The sequence below is a fragment of the Medicago sativa genome, chromosome 8 (genome assembly GCF_051527215.1).
Source record: "Medicago sativa cultivar Bolivia chromosome 8, Bolivia_mono, whole genome shotgun sequence".
Classification (NCBI taxonomy): domain Eukaryota; kingdom Viridiplantae; phylum Streptophyta; class Magnoliopsida; order Fabales; family Fabaceae; genus Medicago; species Medicago sativa.
In genome coordinates, this window is record NC_140756.1 from 41292297 (window position 1) to 41309845 (window position 17549).

The 17549-nt window shown below is 33.7% G+C and overlaps 1 protein-coding gene across 8 annotated transcripts; it reads right to left on the reverse strand.

The window, feature by feature from the left end:
- Positions 1 to 2162: 2162 nt before the first annotated feature.
- On the reverse strand, positions 2163 to 12399 carry LOC146899157 (putative leucine-rich repeat receptor-like serine/threonine-protein kinase At3g14840). Of its 8 annotated transcripts, none has more exons than XM_085732460.1 (25): positions 12181 to 12399; positions 11916 to 12090; positions 9555 to 9600; positions 9385 to 9453; positions 9171 to 9242; positions 9020 to 9091; positions 8833 to 8904; positions 8484 to 8555; positions 8310 to 8381; positions 8141 to 8212; positions 7897 to 7968; positions 7645 to 7716; positions 6772 to 6834; positions 6360 to 6425; positions 6233 to 6268; positions 6099 to 6139; positions 5610 to 5992; positions 5319 to 5514; positions 5089 to 5232; positions 4682 to 4800; positions 4364 to 4574; positions 4024 to 4273; positions 3662 to 3812; positions 2645 to 2722; positions 2163 to 2571 (listed from the first exon to the last, which is right to left on the reverse strand). In XM_085732460.1, the coding sequence occupies exons 2-25, from the start codon at positions 11971 to 11973 to the stop codon at positions 2566 to 2568; spliced, it is 2493 nt and encodes an 830-aa protein (XP_085588586.1). In that variant the 5' UTR covers positions 11974 to 12090; positions 12181 to 12399; the 3' UTR covers positions 2163 to 2565. The 8 variants fall into 8 exon arrangements, with proteins under 8 accessions (XP_085588586.1, XP_085588584.1, XP_085588582.1 ...); XM_085732458.1 differs by having other exon boundaries at positions 9555 to 9626; XM_085732456.1 differs by having other exon boundaries at positions 2163 to 2722.
- Positions 12400 to 17549: the final 5150 nt, after the last annotated feature.

Here is a 17549-nt window from a genome sequence, read left to right on the forward strand (position 1 = left end):
AATTTTCAATTATCTCATTCAAATACATTTTAGTCAAATATATTTTTGCTTTGTTTGGATTGGAAGGAAAAGTGATAGGAAAAAAAAAGTAAAAGGAAACATTGTTGAAGAAATGAAAGTGGGTAGAAAGTGTGATAATTTGTTTGGTATTAGTGAAAATAGAAGGAAAGTGAAGGAAAAAATGTGAGATATTTAGTTAATGACACAAATATCCATGCACAGGGTTGGAGATTGGGGTGTGCAAGGAGCTCAATGGAGCTGGACTGCTCCAAGGTATGGACCTAAAAAAAAAATTATAGCTCAGTAGTACTACCCCACTAAAAACAAAAATTCCTTATTCTCTTTCTCTCTGATACCACGTGTTCCATCATCATCACTCCATCAGACTTTCCTTTTCTTCTTCCCCGATTTGATTTCATTTTCCTCTTCTGTTGTTTTGTTTTAGGCCTATTAGAATTGTATCCTCTTCCTTTTGGTGTTAGATGAGTGTTTTTTTGGGAGGGTGGTTTGAGGTTCCTCATATATACGGTGGTGATTTTAATCTTTGGGTGTATCGCATATATACGACACCTTGTATTTATCTTTTAAAAAATTTAACTAGAACATTGTTCTTTTTAAAAAAAAAAATACGTTTTTATTTTATTACGGACCTCTTTTACTTACAGAGCCGAGCCTCCGGATTCGTAGGAACGACCCTGTTCATACACATAGGGGTGAGAATAGGCTAGGCCGAACTAGGTTTTTCAAGGCCTAAGTCTGGCCTGTCAAATTTGTTTAAAGCCTAAGTCTGGCCTACGACCTATCATAGGCCAACTTTTTAGACCTGAATCTGACCTTCAGAAAGTCTGATACGACTTGCTAGCCTATTTAAAAGCTTATATCTTATGAAAATATATAACTAAGCAATGTGATTATAGACTAGCGAAAAACAAGCAAAAAACACTCATTGCCCCCGTGTCCATGCGCAGGGAGCATGACTTGGTGCACAGGGGCGCATGGTTCCATGTGCAAGGGTATATGGGTCAGCCCCTCCTACGCGAATTCTACAATTTTCGACCCTTTTTCAAGCGTTCTTCCGTTTTGTGATGTCTTGGAACTTCAAATGAATTTTCTTCACTTTGTATTGTGTTCAAATACCTTCTAAGAACCATTGAACTTCAATCTTCGTATCCTCAATCCTTCACATGATATCTTGTTTTGTCGATTTACATGATTTCTCACTAAAAAAAGACTCAAAACACCTATGTTATTGTATGATTTAGGATAAAAGTGAATTACAACGACTCGAATGAAAACAATACAAAAAGTTCCTCAAACCATTGACAAATCCTCTAATTGCCTTCTAATTTTCCTTCAAATGCAAAACAATACATTAAAAACATAGCTTAAAACATCATATGTTATTCCATCACCACTTTCCTTGCATAAACAGTTGAAACAAAAACAACGTTTAGGCTTAGTATTGGATCTGGAGAGGGAGAGAGAAGAGGATTTTGGACCAGAGGAGAACATGAAAAAATAAAGAAATTCTTCATAAAAATTTAAGTGTTTTTGTATATGATGATAAATGAATACTTGTGATTATTATATTTTTAATATTGAGAGTATTATAACAATATTGATATTATTATAAATGAATACTTGGATTTGTAGAATTTATACAATTCCTCAAAAATCCTCATTCAATATAATTTTTTTAGTTTTCCAATTTTGAGATATTTTATATTTGGAAGAAAAACAAACCCCCAAAAATCGAAAACATAATCTCTTGCTGTCTCCCTCATATTTTCTATCTTTCGTTATTGTCAACCGTTCATCCAACAATTAATGTCGTTGACCACATGTCATAGATCAGGATGAGTGGTTGAGTTTACACAACACCATCCAACAATTGGAAAGGATCCAAAAGTTCTTTGTTCTCAAAGTCCTATATTATTTCCACTTCATTCTTCCTTCCCCTTCTCAAATAAACGCGATCCAAATGAAGGGTTTGAGTTTAGGCTTGAGTCAAATGTTTGAGTCAAGGTATAAATGTAGGAGTGTGAAGTAAAACATCCCTCAAGCTCTTGTAACCATAATCTCGTTGGATTCGAGCTCAAAGCCTTATTATTGATGGAGTTTCATTTTTATTCACAAATAACAATAATTGTGCTAGGAAGTATATATTCAAAGATAAATTAATAAATCTCCTAAAAAAAATGTATATCCCTTGTTTAAACCTACTTTAGTAATCACACACGAGTCAAAAAAATGTATATCCCTTGTATTTGTGTTAAAATTTGTGTGTTTGTTTATCATTTCTCCTAAGAAAGAATAGTAACATGTGTCATAACTCAATTAATGCAAGTTACATAGTTTTCCTAATTTCTTGGTTCTCAGTAGAATCTGTATAATATATAAAGGCATGCGATTCATCTGATGTGATGCTTTGGCTTCCAGCCTCACTTGTACTATTTTCTCCTGCATGTTTGTAGTATTGTTGCATCGCCTTATATTTCTTATCATCCAATACCTCAGTTGATTCTGCCACCACTTCTTGAACATTTGTTTTTCCTTCAAGCATGCTTACAACTGAAGACATGGAGGGCCTGAGCGATGGAGAAAAACTGGTACATAAAAGAGCAACGTTGATCATCATCATTACCTCCTCTTTCTTGAAGTCTTCGCCCAACCTCCGATCAACAAGCTGCATTAGATTATCTTTTTCCTTCAAGAGGCGTGCCTGTTAATGTAGAATTCTAAGTTTCAAGTAATGGTCTGATAACCCAGTCATTCACAATATGATATTAAGTATACAAGGTGTTGTAATAAGCACGAGACAAGTAATCACAAAAACTACGATGTATCAATGAATCACCGATATAAGTTTTTACAATTTTATCTCTCAATTTAATTTTATGTTAAAATGATCCATAAAATTGAAAATCAGTTATTGCATTAGTTACTTAGGGACTAAAAATTAAAAAAAAATAAAAAAAAGGTTTTCGGAGGCCTAAATGCCCCTACAATTTTATGGACTAATGATGATTCAATTCACTAGATGTTCACTGGCTTGTAAATTTGTAATACTAATACAACGGGAAAACTAATCCTGATAATTGCTAAACTTCTTTTTTTTTTGGGGTGGTTATGTTATAGTTGGGAAGAATCTTCTGCCACTAACAGTGATTAAACTCTATTGGAAACCTTGAGGCACAAGAGTCTGGATTCAAACTTCTAACCACTTGCTTAAGAAACTCAAGTCTTTACCACTCAACCAACCTAACTTGGTTAATTACCGGGGAGTCATAAGGTGGTATGGTGGTATTGGGTGAGGGATTTAGAAATTGAGAGGTATAAAGCTCGGCTCGGTCCCTGCCAACTAACATTTTGACAATTAATAACAATTAACTAGCTTTGGCCGTTCAAAATAAAAACTGGTTAATTCTTAGACTCCTAATGTCAATTAAATAAGAAAATATATCATCAAAAAATAAAGAAATATTCCAAACAATGTTAAGAGAACATAATGAAGTATCATGAGATATTTTTTCATGTATTCTAATATAATGAAACTCTTAATATATTTTCCACTTTCTCGACAATGTACACAAACATGTCAGATATTCTCAAGGACAAAAAGATTAGCATGAATCCAGGAGAGCAAAATAACATAAGTTACCCAGTCAAGAAGAGAGAAGCATTCCTCCTGAGGATGGCTAACGGTGTTGTTGTTTCCACTAACAATTTCCAATACAACAATTCCAAAACTATAAACATCTGCTTTGTCTGTCAAATAACCATGCATGGCATACTCAGGAGCCATGTATCCACTGTGGCATGAAAACAAATCAAATATACCCGTTATATATCATATTTAATTGTTTCTTCTACTTTTAAAAAAAATTAATTTTATATCAATAAAAAGTAAATGATGTTATATTTGACAAGTATTTCAATATTTAACCTCGACTCTTTTGCTTCTTGAAAGCATGAAAACTCAATAAAGGTCATAACAAGATAGTATCAAGTATGGGAACTCACTAAGTGCCGGCTATTCTGGTGTTCATGTGGGTTTTGTCGTCTTCATTTAGCTTAGCGAGACCAAAATCCGATATCTTGGGGTTGAGATCTTTATCTAGCAACACATTAGTGGCCTTGATGTCCCTATGAATGATCTTTATTTTCGACTCTCCATGAAGGTAAGCTAAACCTTTAGCAATACCAATGCAAATCCTCTTCCTTGTTTTCCAATCCAATCTCAATTGACGATTTTCTAGGTCTTCTTTTTTGGCTGTTAGAAATTAGATGGCAGTACCATTAATTAATGAATATATGTTAAATGTTCAAGATTGTAAATTATATTACACATACAAGTAATTACCAAATAGAGCATGAGCAAGGCTATTGTTTTCCATGTATTCATATATCAACAACAACTGATCATCTTCCATACAGAAGCCATAGAGCTTAACAAGATTGGGGTGTTGTAAAGTAGAAATCATGCCAATCTCATTAATAAATTCACGAGATCCTTGTGTTGATTTAGAAGATAGCTGCTTAATCGCTACAATGGTGCCATCTAATAGAACTCCCTGCATTTAAAGAAACAATATACAAATTATGTTTAGCCCAATTACAACTTATTATTGAGTTCACAACACATGGTGATAAGAACAATAATATCAAATTGTGAATATACCTTGTAAACTGGACCAAATCCTCCTTCTCCAATCTTGAAGGATTCATCAAAGTTGTTTGTTGCTGCTTTAAGTTGCCGTAAGGTGAACAAGCCAGTTTGTGAAGCAAGACCCTTTCGCTCTGGCAATAAAAGTAAACAGTATCAGAGATATCTTATATTGGGAAAACTAGCACTTTTAGAAACAAATGATATCACCAAGTTCATCATCTAAGTACTATTACTTTCTAGAAGGGTAGTTAGTAAAGTGTTTACGCAGAAAGAAAGGGGAAATAATTCGATAGAGATCAATAAGTGATAAAATCAATTCATATCCTTCACATGCTAAATCCCATCACTGTCCCAAGATTTCCTGAATTTTATCAAAAGAATGGTATTCATGGTTATTGAAGTAATTTCTCAGTGATTACCTCTTGACCCTAAACATTTCAGTCTTAAACAGCCCTTCCACCACATTATGCCGATTATCAAGATGAAAACAATTGCTGCAGCCACAATCGCAGCAACACCCCCGGCAGGTATGCTTCTACTATTTTCTGATGGGGGCGTAAAATCTGCAAAATTATTATGTGCATTAGATTTTTAGTGCACAAAATAGATGATTGAATACAACAGGAAATCTCAGACAGATACAACTAACCAGAATTTACTGATATAGCTGATATAAGAGGACCATATACTGATCCAAATGGGATAGTGGTTGTTCCTTTCCCAGCCCAATATAAGCGAATCTCCAATGCATTACTAGTCACACTAGCAGTAAAAGTTTCAATGACAGCCTTGCCAACACCACCCGCCTCTTTTACAATATCAAAATCCTTTGCCACCAACTTTCTCTGCCATGTATAAATCCTTCAAATGTAAAATATTGAATTGAATGAATTTAAGAAAAATTGGTTGGCATTATGTTATAAAATGAAAAAACATGCACCTGGATGTAGATGTCAAATACACGCCTTCCAATGCTGCTATATGTTTTATCATCACTGAACATTATTTCTGCAAAATGGAGCTTCACAGTATAGTTTCCGTTTCCAAGGCAGAAACCATAATAAGTTAGAGAATTCGGAGAAACGCGTGCATCCATGTACAGTTTAGGATCATCGTTGTCTACAGAAAGCTTTGTTGTATTAGACCATGTGTAGTAGTCAGGGCGTCCACTATCAAAGAAGTGACCAGCAGTTATAAGTGCCCAGTTTTCTCCAATTTGACGATACCTTGCTGGTCCCATCTCATTTGAATCATCATCATATGTTTTATTTCCATCAACTGTTACGCTCTTTCCACCACAATTTATATAGAGAGAATACCAAGCTTGGAAAAGCAAAAATATATCAAACATGAGAAATATATATAAATACATTAAAAACTAACCAGTTCAAATAATGCTATATAGGAAATCCATGAAAAGTAAACTTACTTTTAGGACATTGATAGTTTGCCATACATGAAATATTTCCTCTGAGAAGATTAATAATGGAAGGGGGGAACAGGTTAGCACTGTAAACTATAGAACTAAATAGGTAATTAGTTATCATGAGAAGAAAAACTTACAAGCTGTTTCCCTTCAAAGAAGATCCAAACAAGTTCCTGTGGCATATGGAAATTGGCTGAGGCTCAAGTTGCTTCATAAAAGTATAAACCAAGAAAACAAAGGCGACGCAACAGATAGGACTCTTACACACTTCCTTGTTGACAAGTCTGCAGCTCAAAGTTTGTTATAGTGAAGTTGTTATATGACAGGTCTCTGCATAAATATTTTAAAATCTGATTCAGAATCTGATATGAAGATGCAACAGATAAACTTAACGGCAAAAATATCATTAGCAAATTCATGAATCATACTTCTTGCAACAAAAAAAAAAACACATGGGGAATATATTTTTCTATTTGGAATATGAAATACTTTTTTATGTTTTTATAGTACAAACATGATTGGCGTTAACTTTTTCCAATGAAAAAAGTACAATATTCTAACTTCCTGAAAAAAATGAGAGAATGAGTGCACACACATGAAGCTAAAGCTACAGTTCTTACATAAAAAAATAACAAGAAATTTCACATTTAATCAAGTAGCATAAGAAACGTCTTACACAAAGTCTGGTTTAGCTATCCAGTCTGGCAGCGATCCAGACAACTGATTCCCAGATAAAATTCTAGTAAAATCAACATCAAAAAGTTAATAAATAGAATTCAAATTATGGTTGAACAAAATTAGCAGATAGACCAGTAAAAACCATCTAAAATAATTTGTACAGTCCCCAAATGGTTCTTATTGACTATGGTTTTGGCGACATCAATTTTGTTTTAGTCTACTCACCAAAAAAAAAAAAAATGAAAGAAAATGTTTCCATTTCCAGTGTTCAGCATAAAATACTCTCCAATTCTTAACTGTATTTGCAGCTGGGCTTCCCTATTTTGCATCTACATTTTTAAAATCAAATGCAGGATGCTTTAAGAGGGGCATATTTTGCATCTCGTTCAGATAAGAAGGAACATGATTCACTGACAGATGCTTTAAGAGGAACATATAAGAAAATCGAATTCCAACTGGTAAAATCAAGGTACATAATTGGCAAAAAAACCAATCAAAGATTTGAACTCTGATATTAGGCAGAAAGTTATGCTATTAGACAGATTTTGAAAAATCAATAGGCATTTTATTTTGGGAATGGATATTGATTGGGAGAGACCGAGCTCTCGAATTCTTAGAAGGGAGAGCAAAAGATTCTTGAATTGTTGGATAAAAGTCATTTATTTCCTTTACAATTCTATGTTTGGTAACACAGTTTCTATCATCCAAACGAACGTATTAGTACTTGGCATATCAAAATGATATATCTCAAGGATAAGCAGCCCAATTCGACTCTTTCTTAAAATAAGAATCAACACCCAGTTACTAAGAAAAACTAAATGATATATACGATTTCAAGTAATCATAGCAGAACCTGTAGAAAAATTCTTACAGCAAATACATGTTCTGTAGACCATCAAAGCTCATGGGGATTTGTCCACTTAATTTGTTGTTGCTGAGGTCACTGAAAAGAATATTAAGAATATGTAATTCAGAGAAAGAGTTAAAAAAAAATTTTAACATAAAATACAGTTCCCTATTATGTGGTGAAGAAAAGAACCATGTCAATGATGTCCCAGTCCCTCATCAAATCAACGAGTATAAAAAGCCTATAGGAAATGGAAAGAATTATCACTATACTCACATCACTTCCAGATTAGTTAACTTTCCAAGATATTCGGGCAATGCTCCACTGATATTGCAACTTCTCAATACTCTGGAACCAATAAGACCATATATAAATATTTTGCCGAAATTTCTCCTTTATTTTTGTTTTATGATAAGTCATCACAATATAATTTATGTAAATCACCCTAAAACAAAGCCTCTTTGAGGGTATATTAAACGAGTGATAAGAGTAATAAATACGACGAGAGTAGTTAACTTACAAATTTGACAGGTTTGACATGTTTTGAAGTTGTGGAAAAGGTGAATCAGATCCATTCAAGTCAGTAATAGTCCTAGATATCACATTTTAAGTATAGTTAATCACAATGAAAAAGAAAGCTTTAAAATATGTCTTTATGTAGTGTGTGCGTACTCACGTGTCATACTTACAAGTCAGTGAGGTTCTTCAAAAGTGAAATTCCAGAAGGAATTGGCCCACTCAAACCACTCCCTCGGATTGTGCTGTGAAAACATTTAGGAAGGAAAATTTTCTTCAAATAAATGACAATACTGATGCAACCTGAAGCAATTAATTTTTGTAGTAGAGAAGAAAAAGAATCATACAGCATCTCAAGATTTATCCAACTTTGTATAAAGTTGGGTATTGCTCCAGAGAATTGACTGTCACCAATTCGACTGCATTAAGAAACAATTAGAAGTGAATATCACCTTGGAATAAATAACAATGGTAATAATTCACAAATACAAATACAAACACCAAACACGAAACCGACACACACATAAGCACCGGTAATAATTTGAGAAAGCAACAGTGGTGTAACGTAACCACAAGTGTAAGTGTCTTATGAGTGTCAAATACCGATACATGTCCCATACCCGAACACACTTTAAACCTGAAGTGTCGATGCTACATATCAATGCAATTCAGCATTAATGAAAGTAAGATACTTACAATTGCTTCAATGCAGTGAGCTTAGCAAATGTTGCAGGTAACACTCCGGTGAAGTTATTGGAAGAAAGAAGCCTGCAAGAACAACAAAGAATAAATTAAAGGCAAATAACATGCATCAAATATTAATTAATGCTATTAATGATCACTATATCAGTGTCTCTAAACAAAAATCATATGAAAGGCTTACAGTCCTTCAATCTGGGAAAGACTCCCAAGTTCTGGGGGAAGATTCCCGGATAATTGATTGAACTCCAATACCCTGTTCATTTAAAATAAAGTTGCTCAACATATTACAACAAATAATTGAAATGGGACAAATTCTCAAACAAAATACTTACAAGCTTTTGAGAGTGGTGATGTTTCCAAACTCCTTTGGAATTGGACCAGATAGACGATTTCCGTAGAAGGAACTTAACCAAAAGAAACAATATTGTACAATCATGTTTCATGAGTTTTGTACAAGATAAATAACCATTAGAAAACATGAATAAATATGAAAATTGGTTCATGAAATTTAAAATGAAACCAGAGAGAAAGATATGTATGAATTACATGTTTACAAGTTTTAATGTGGCCCATTCTTTTGGAATTGTACCGTTAAGATAGTTGAGGGTTAGGTCACTGTATCAACCAAAAATAAAAAGTAATCAGTACAATAATAAAAGTTAATAAAAATGATGTAATTTAATAGTGAGACTGTAAGTTTATTGAGTGTAACATACATTTCTTGGAGAAAAGGCAACCTCACTAGGTCAGGTGGAAGAGTACCTGAAAGGTTTTGTGCTTTTAGAACACTGTAAGGCCATTAAAACATTAATAAATGTTGTTAGAAGTGAAAACTTTAAAAACAACGAGTTTAATTGATATGCATATTAAGTGTAAAAAAGTTTTATACATGCATACATTCGCATTTAACCACAGAGATGATTAAAGAGATATATTAGAAATTAGCATAGTGATGATGCCAATAAAGAGTATGGTAGCATTATTCGATGTATGAAAAAATAAGTCGTGTTTATAAAAAGAGAAATGATATTTGTACAATCATTTTGGAACAACTTTTGGAATAATAGAGAGAGAATGAGAGAGTAAGAACACAATGACATTATGAAAGAAGGATTTATCCCAACAGTTGTTCCAAAATAGTTGTACAAATATTAGTTTTCTTATATAATCATAATGGTTTTATAAGGCGTTTTGAGTTGCCAGATAACAAATTGGCATTGGTGGTTGATATGTTTGCTTTGGGGTGTGGGGTTATGGCGCGACGTGGAAATGGCGAAGAAGGTTGTTTGTGTGGGAGGAGGAGTTGTTGGTGAGGGAATGTGTGAATCGATTAACACATGTTGTTTTGCAGGTTGAGACCGCGGACCGTTGGGTGTGGAAACTTGATCCTACTCAACGGTACACAGTCAAAAGTGCTTATAATTACTTGAAAGCATTCAGTCAATATTTTTATATGGCGTCTATTTCTGAATCGGATTCCGACTAAGGACAATTTGCTTAGGCGGAAAATTTTGGCTAATGTTGACACTTTTTGTTCGGTTGATTGTGGTTTTATGGAAGATTGTGATCATCTTCTTTTTTTTCAATGTAATTTATATGGTCGTCTTTGGCCTATGATTTCTTGTTAGTTAGGCTTTTCGTCGGTACATCATGTTGTGTGCAAGTGTGAGTTATATGTCTCACATCGGATATAAAAAAGTGGAGGTTGAACACTTTATTTGTCCCATTGCCTTAAGGTTTTGGGTAAGAATGTGGTGTCTCTCTCACTTGTGTGGTTGCTCTGGCCTAGATGTGGGTGGTCCCTCTGGATCCCCTCATGACCCAACAGTGGTATCAAAGTCGTGGTTCAATGAAGGGTTCGATCGGCTCTTTGTGTTGAAAGTCCTCCTAACCAACGGTGTTCAGGCAGCGGGTTCCGTTGTGTGCGAAGACAACAGCGGTACAAGTATAAGTGTGTGCGGATGAAATAGCTTCCGCGTAAGGGGTGATCATGATGAATGATGGACTTTGCATGGTTGCCCTGGCCTAGATGTGGGTGGTCCCCCTGGCTCCCCTCGTGACCCAACACATCATGGTTATGTGGGTGGTCCCCCTGACTCCCTTCGTGACCGAACACATCATGGTTATTTAAAATATCATCTTTAGTTTGGTGGATTAGGGGGTTTCCCAAAAATTCCCGGCATACTTTTCGCATTATTTGGATTTCTATGCTTTTTGTAATATTGAAGGAGAGAAATGGAAGAATTTTCACTCATAAGGCAGCTCTTCTACAGTCTTTAACTGAAAAGGTTAAAGTCCAGACATGTTGGTGGTTGAAATCTTATTATCGTTTGTTTGAGTTTGATTATCTGACGTGGAGGCTTGATCCTTTGTTGTGGTTCAAAGACAGTTTCTTAATTCTCTGCCTTTTGGTTTCTTTGCATAGCTTTGTATTGTAATGTAAACACTTTGGATGGTTAAGCTTACTTGATACATCTTGTGCTAGAGGGGTTTTGTTGGTTTATTAATATATTTTTCTTAGCCTTTTAAAAAAGGGTAGTGTTAACTTGTGCTCTTATGGCACATGTTAAGAAATCTAAAAAAATAAATATTCCCTAAAACTTTGTGCATTCAATTCATTAAAACATTAAAGATTAAATTTAATGCACGCATTCCAATACATTATTTGTACATTTGACTTCTAAACTTATGCCTTAAGGGCACAAGTTAACATTTCCTTTTTTCCTTTTAAAGAAAATTGAAATTCTTCATCTATTTTAAGGAAATATCTAACAACTCTTCGCCCATAGATTTACCAAAACCATTCATTCCATTGCATGTGGTCTAATGTTGAAAATTTGGTTAGTTTGAAGGGTCATATTTTAGTTTGCACAACCACCAAGTTAGACCACTTTTTTCTACCATCAGATTATATGACCCACAAGATCTTATCATTGTCTATATACACAAAATCCAACCCATTAAAATATTCAACTATCTACAATCATCTATCTATCTATCTATCTCTACTCTAGCATTATTGGAGACAACAAGACACATTAAAAAAAGAGTAAATGAAAGAAGAAGAGTATGCGTACACGCTAACAACATGGCAGAGTGTGTTGTTTTGAAAAGTGCAATTGCAAGTAACAGCATTTTCAGAACCAAGTAATTGAGTTGAAGATATCCAGTTATTCTTTCCACTACATGGATCTACACTGAAGTCCCAATCCTTCTTTCCAAGTGTTTTACCTATGTCTTTCAGAGCTTCCACTGAAATAAATAAATACACAAAAGATTAGAACAACAACAACATGCAAAATGGGTAAAATTCATTGGTATGTGTCATAATATCATATGTACCTTCATCTTCTTGTAAAGTGGCTCCTAGAGTAAATGAAATAAAACAAAGAGGAAAGAGCAAAAGGAGAGAAAATAGAGAGAAAAAGAAGAAACTCATAGTTTTTGTGTTTGTTGTTGATTTGATTTGATGATGAATATGACATAAAAACCTTTTTGCTGTTTTGGAAGAAGTGAAGAAAAAATGGATGAGTGTTTTATTTTAGAAATGCAATTCGAATCAAAATAGTTTTGTTCACATGACAATATATATTATTGAGTGTGAAACTCACCTGATTGGTAATTTCCACCAAAGACTTATCAACTTCGCGGTAGAGTAGTCAATGACCTCGCACTGTAAAGTAATAATATATTTTTAGTCAAATATATGAAGGCAAAATCTCAACTACAGTATAGTCAATACTTTTGAGACAAATTATTTGAAAATTAAGACAATACAATTCAATTCAATTATTTGAATTGTTTATAATTATAAATTTAAATAAAATTAATTACCTCATTCAAACATTTTTAGATTCTGGCAGTGATTTGGAGAGGGAGATGGGATAGGACTTTAAAGCATAGGAGAATATGGAAAAATAGAGAAATCGTTGTAAAAATTTAAAAGTGTTTTTATAGATAATGATAAAAAAATTGACAAAAATAAACGATATTCATTTATTCAAATTGATAGAGTACATCGATATAAGTCCCGTAAGTGTAGCTCGGTTGGTAGCTACCAGGGATAATTTGTGCAAGGGCCGGAGTTCGAATCCCGGATTCCCCACACATAATGTGTGTGAATCTAGCCACTAGGCTACTTGACCAAAGAAAGAGTACATCGATACAATACAAATTTAACGTCTTTGTATACAAAAAATGATGAATCGGCAAAAACTCACAATATTCATGTTAATAGCATAAAATAACATAGTACATATGCGTACAAATATGATTATATTCAAGTGTTCGAAATATCCATGTCTCCAGATCTGCAACGTTGACGACGTCAAAGTCATTGATTGAATCTGCACTTGCTCAAAGTTAATCTTTCAACCAGAATCAAATAAACATCACACTAAAACGGGAAATAAAAAACACACTACACAAAGACGGAAAATCAAAATAAACAGAGTCGTGCAAACATGTCAAAATCACAAAAACAAAAAATAAGATTAATAATAAGTGAAAATCATTTATTTAACTAAGAAAGAAACAAAAACAATTCGAATAGATCAAGAAGAAGAAAAATGGTGGCGGCTAGGGTTTGATAATGATAAATAAATACTGGCGATTATTATATTTTAAATATTCAGAGAATTTTAACAAAATAAATTAAATTTGAAGAATTTATACAATCCCTCAAAAATCCTCATTCAATATAATTTTTTAGTTTCCCAACTTTGAGATATTTTATAGTAGGAAAAAAAAAACCCAAGAGTTGGAAACATTTTGTCTCTTACTATCTCTCTCATGTTTTCCATCTTGCGTTAATCTCAACCGTTAATGTTGCTGACCATGTGTGAATTCATTTAATTTAGGACATCTGGATCGCTTTCTTTGGACAGGGACATAAAATAGATGGCAAGAGTTTCCATATCATAATTCATTTAGAGACAATGAATTGGAATATTTAAAGCATGTGTTCGAACTTATTTCTCATTTATTCATTTTAAAGGTGAAATTATAATCACTAATTATGTCAAAAATCATGTTTTGCTTATTAAAAATAGTCAACAATATCGTGTTAAAGCTAACAAACTTATATCCCATGCATGCATGAAAACTATTGAAGGGTGGCCGCATGGAAATGGAATGGATCAAAATAAAGTAGTGTTTGACCACAATAGAGTCCACATTCATGTGGTTTGGTTCAACACCAAGATCGTCATCAAAGTCTTTTTTTATGTTTTTGGCTTTCGATTTTTTTCTTTTACTATTTTTTTTGTAGACCCATATTTTTGTATAGTTTTATCTACATTTTTATTTCATTTTTGATAAACAAGTTCCATTGGTACCCCACCCTAAACTTTAGAAAATGCTAATTTCAAAAAGCAACCCTAAATTTAAAATATAGTTTCAAATCATACCAAGTTATTAAAAATATTATATCTAACTCCAAGAGAAATCAAATAGATGACATTAAGGTTCAAAACTTGTGACTTGACTCATCACTTAGCAGCAACAAAAAAAATTATTGCGTAGAGGCCCAAAAGGGTTAGCAAAGGATGATAGTAATAAGGGTGGCTTGAAAGGCTCAAGGGACCAAAATAAACTGACTCGTGTAGTATAGCATGATTGATAGTCCATAAAGAACGGCCGCAAATTCAAGCAAAAATAACATTTACATAGAACACTCAATATAAAAAGAATTATAATAGAATAGTGGAATGAATATTTGGCTCAAATTCTCATCGGTTATGCTATAAAAAAAGACGTCGTGATTATTTGTTCATCATCTAGTTATTGCACCCCACCTTCTCGAAGGTTATTTGTTCTCAAAGACAAATAATCAAACCTCTGAAACAATGACTGAACCTACATCAGAAGTCATCCCTTTACCTAAACTGAAATGGTTTCAGATGTTGTAATAGCCAGTCCTTGAACCTCTGACAACTGTTTCAGAAGCTTCAACATCCTCTCTCAAACCACAACCTATCAGTTTCTCGACCTTTAACCTGAATCTCACCACCACCCTCTTTAAACCATGAACTTGAGGAGTTCAATACATAGTTACAAAATTCGCTGGATACTATAGAACCGCGAATTGGTTCATACTAACTGGTTTGCGGTACTTTCGAGTACTGGTTCGTGCAAATTCGTGAAGAAATTTGCGTAATCAAGTGAATCAAGAGTAACCTGAGAGTGATAATAAAGTAATCTTATTACTCAATATAAAATTAATTTAATTAAATATTAAAAAAATTAGAGTATCGGAACGGAGATAGTCGTAAAACTCAAATTGAGATGATACTCTTCTATAAATATTTAGTGATTACAACTAAAATTTAAGTTTTGTTTAAAAATTCTAGTAAAAATAAATATTTTTCTTAAAAATTTATTGATGGCTTATTGTATTTAATTAGGTAATATTAGTACAACGAACCGAAGCGTACCGAAGTTCTATACCTCTATACGTACCGAATTCTTCTCAAGTCGCGTACCACGAACCCGTACCACGTACCGATGCGAATTACGAATGATGTGACTATAGTTCAATACTCTGGTCTATAATAATGTAAATAATTTGTTAGACTCTGGTCTATAATAATGTACATAACTTATTAGAGGAAATATTGGCAGATTACAGTTTTGATGAGCACTCAGCAAAATGGGACAACCTCAAAACTCAAGTGGACAAAGTTGTACAAGATTTAAAGGAATCGGAAAACCAGCTATTGAAGCTAACAGAGAAATAGTCAAGCAATGGCATACAGAGGTGCTGCACCATATGGATCTGGTGGACCTCATGTGTAATGATCAAAGGCAGATGAAAGCTCCAAAGCCTAAGACTATTGTTAATGATCTTCAGGAAATCTGAGTTCCCTCTTTTTATTATTGAAGAACCTGAGTTTGGAGAATTGCTACCAAGCATCTTATGATTGTCTTTGTTTACCCCTTCTTTTATTGCTTTTGCACAAGCTTTAAACCTTTAATCAACATTTTTAACTTGTATTGAATATTCTCAGTATCTTTTATGTAAGTTATGTTCTTTAAATGTTTATATTTTTGTTGATGAGAAAACGAAGTAAGAAAATAGTAATTTAATTCTCTTCTAATCAATTGTTTAACACTATGCAAAAAATAGATTTTATAGCTTCTGGTGCTTTAATTTATTTTCTTATGAATTAATTAAGATGACTTAGAGTAAGGGGGCTTACAAACCTCATCTTTTGGCTTCTTAGATTCTGGGGGAGCTTTCAAACCCCATCCTCTTAAGATGCCAAGTTAAATAATACATATAATTGTTCTTAAAATTACACAAGTTTTTCATCATCAAAAAGTGAAATTGTTGAATTAAAATGGGTTTTGAACAATATCTCTGCAGTTTTTATGATAAGAATTTATAAAATAAAATAAAAATGGATATGTGTTAATGTGTGTTCAAGTATGCAGAACCATAGAATTAAAGTCTGACTCTCAAAGCGAAGTTTTAGTTCTAAAACATCAAGACTCTGGATGTATTAGAAAGCATTTGAAGCAAAAGAGAAGCTTATATGACTTGGAACAAGATTTGAAGAAAGGTCAACCAAAAAGTCAATGCCCTGATCAGAAGAAACTTTTCTCTCATAAGCATATAAAGGAATGAAGACTCTGAAGGATGAAGCATTTGAAGGTGATGTCAGAAGCCAAAGACTTTGACTCATTTTGTCACCTTCTGAAGGAATGTCACTATTGTAACGCTCGTCTTAACTATTTAATTAATTCAATGAAGTTTAGAATATATTTATAAATATATGCTTATATGATTTATAATTTGAGTAATTTATGTGATTTATGATTTGAGTAAGTTATACGATTTATGAAGAAATTATGTGGAGTATATGATGTTGTGAAGTTGTTATGTTGGTGTGACTTATTTTATTATTAAATAAAATAAGATGTTCGAAATAAAATAAAAATATTATAAGTTGGGCTGTGAGGTGGAAAGAGTAAATTTATAGGTGAGATGAGTAATAAGAGTAAATAAATAATACAGACATAAGTGGGAAACGTTTTTACGTGAAACACTTTTGGAGAAAGGGGAGAAAAGTCAGAAGAGGAGAACCAGAGGGAGAGGCTATCGATTCTGCAATTACAAGGTAAGGGTGAGACTAATTTTCAATATTATTAAGGGTGTAATTCTGTAGAATGAATTTAACATGATTAGGTTAAGTTTTGGTGAGAATTGGGAATTAGGGTTAAGATCGATTTTGATGATTGAACCATGAAAAGATGTTAGAATGATGCAAAATCAGTGTACAGACCTTAGATATTGCCTAAGACGATAATTGGATGCTAATTGGATGAAAGAAACATGAGAATAGGTGAAAAGTTGAGATTTTTAGGTTTCTGGCCGTACTGACATTCATCGCTCGCAACTGCGAGCAAGAACACTCGCAATTGCGAGCTAGGAGCCATCGCTCGCCATTGCGAGCAAAACAACTCGCATCTGCGAGTAACCAAACACTCGCCATTGCGAGCAAGATAGCTCGCCATTGCGAGCAGGACCTTAGGAATCCCAGAATGTGCGCTTTGCTCGCCATTGCGAGCAAAGTTACTCGCCACTGCGAGTTAGGCTGTTAGTTGCCCAAAATTGTCCCGATGCGATCCTTTCGCACGTGTAGTCTTGAGATGACCTTAGAAGTAAGTTAGAGAGCTGTTTAGGATGCTTTCATAGGCTCCAGAAGTCT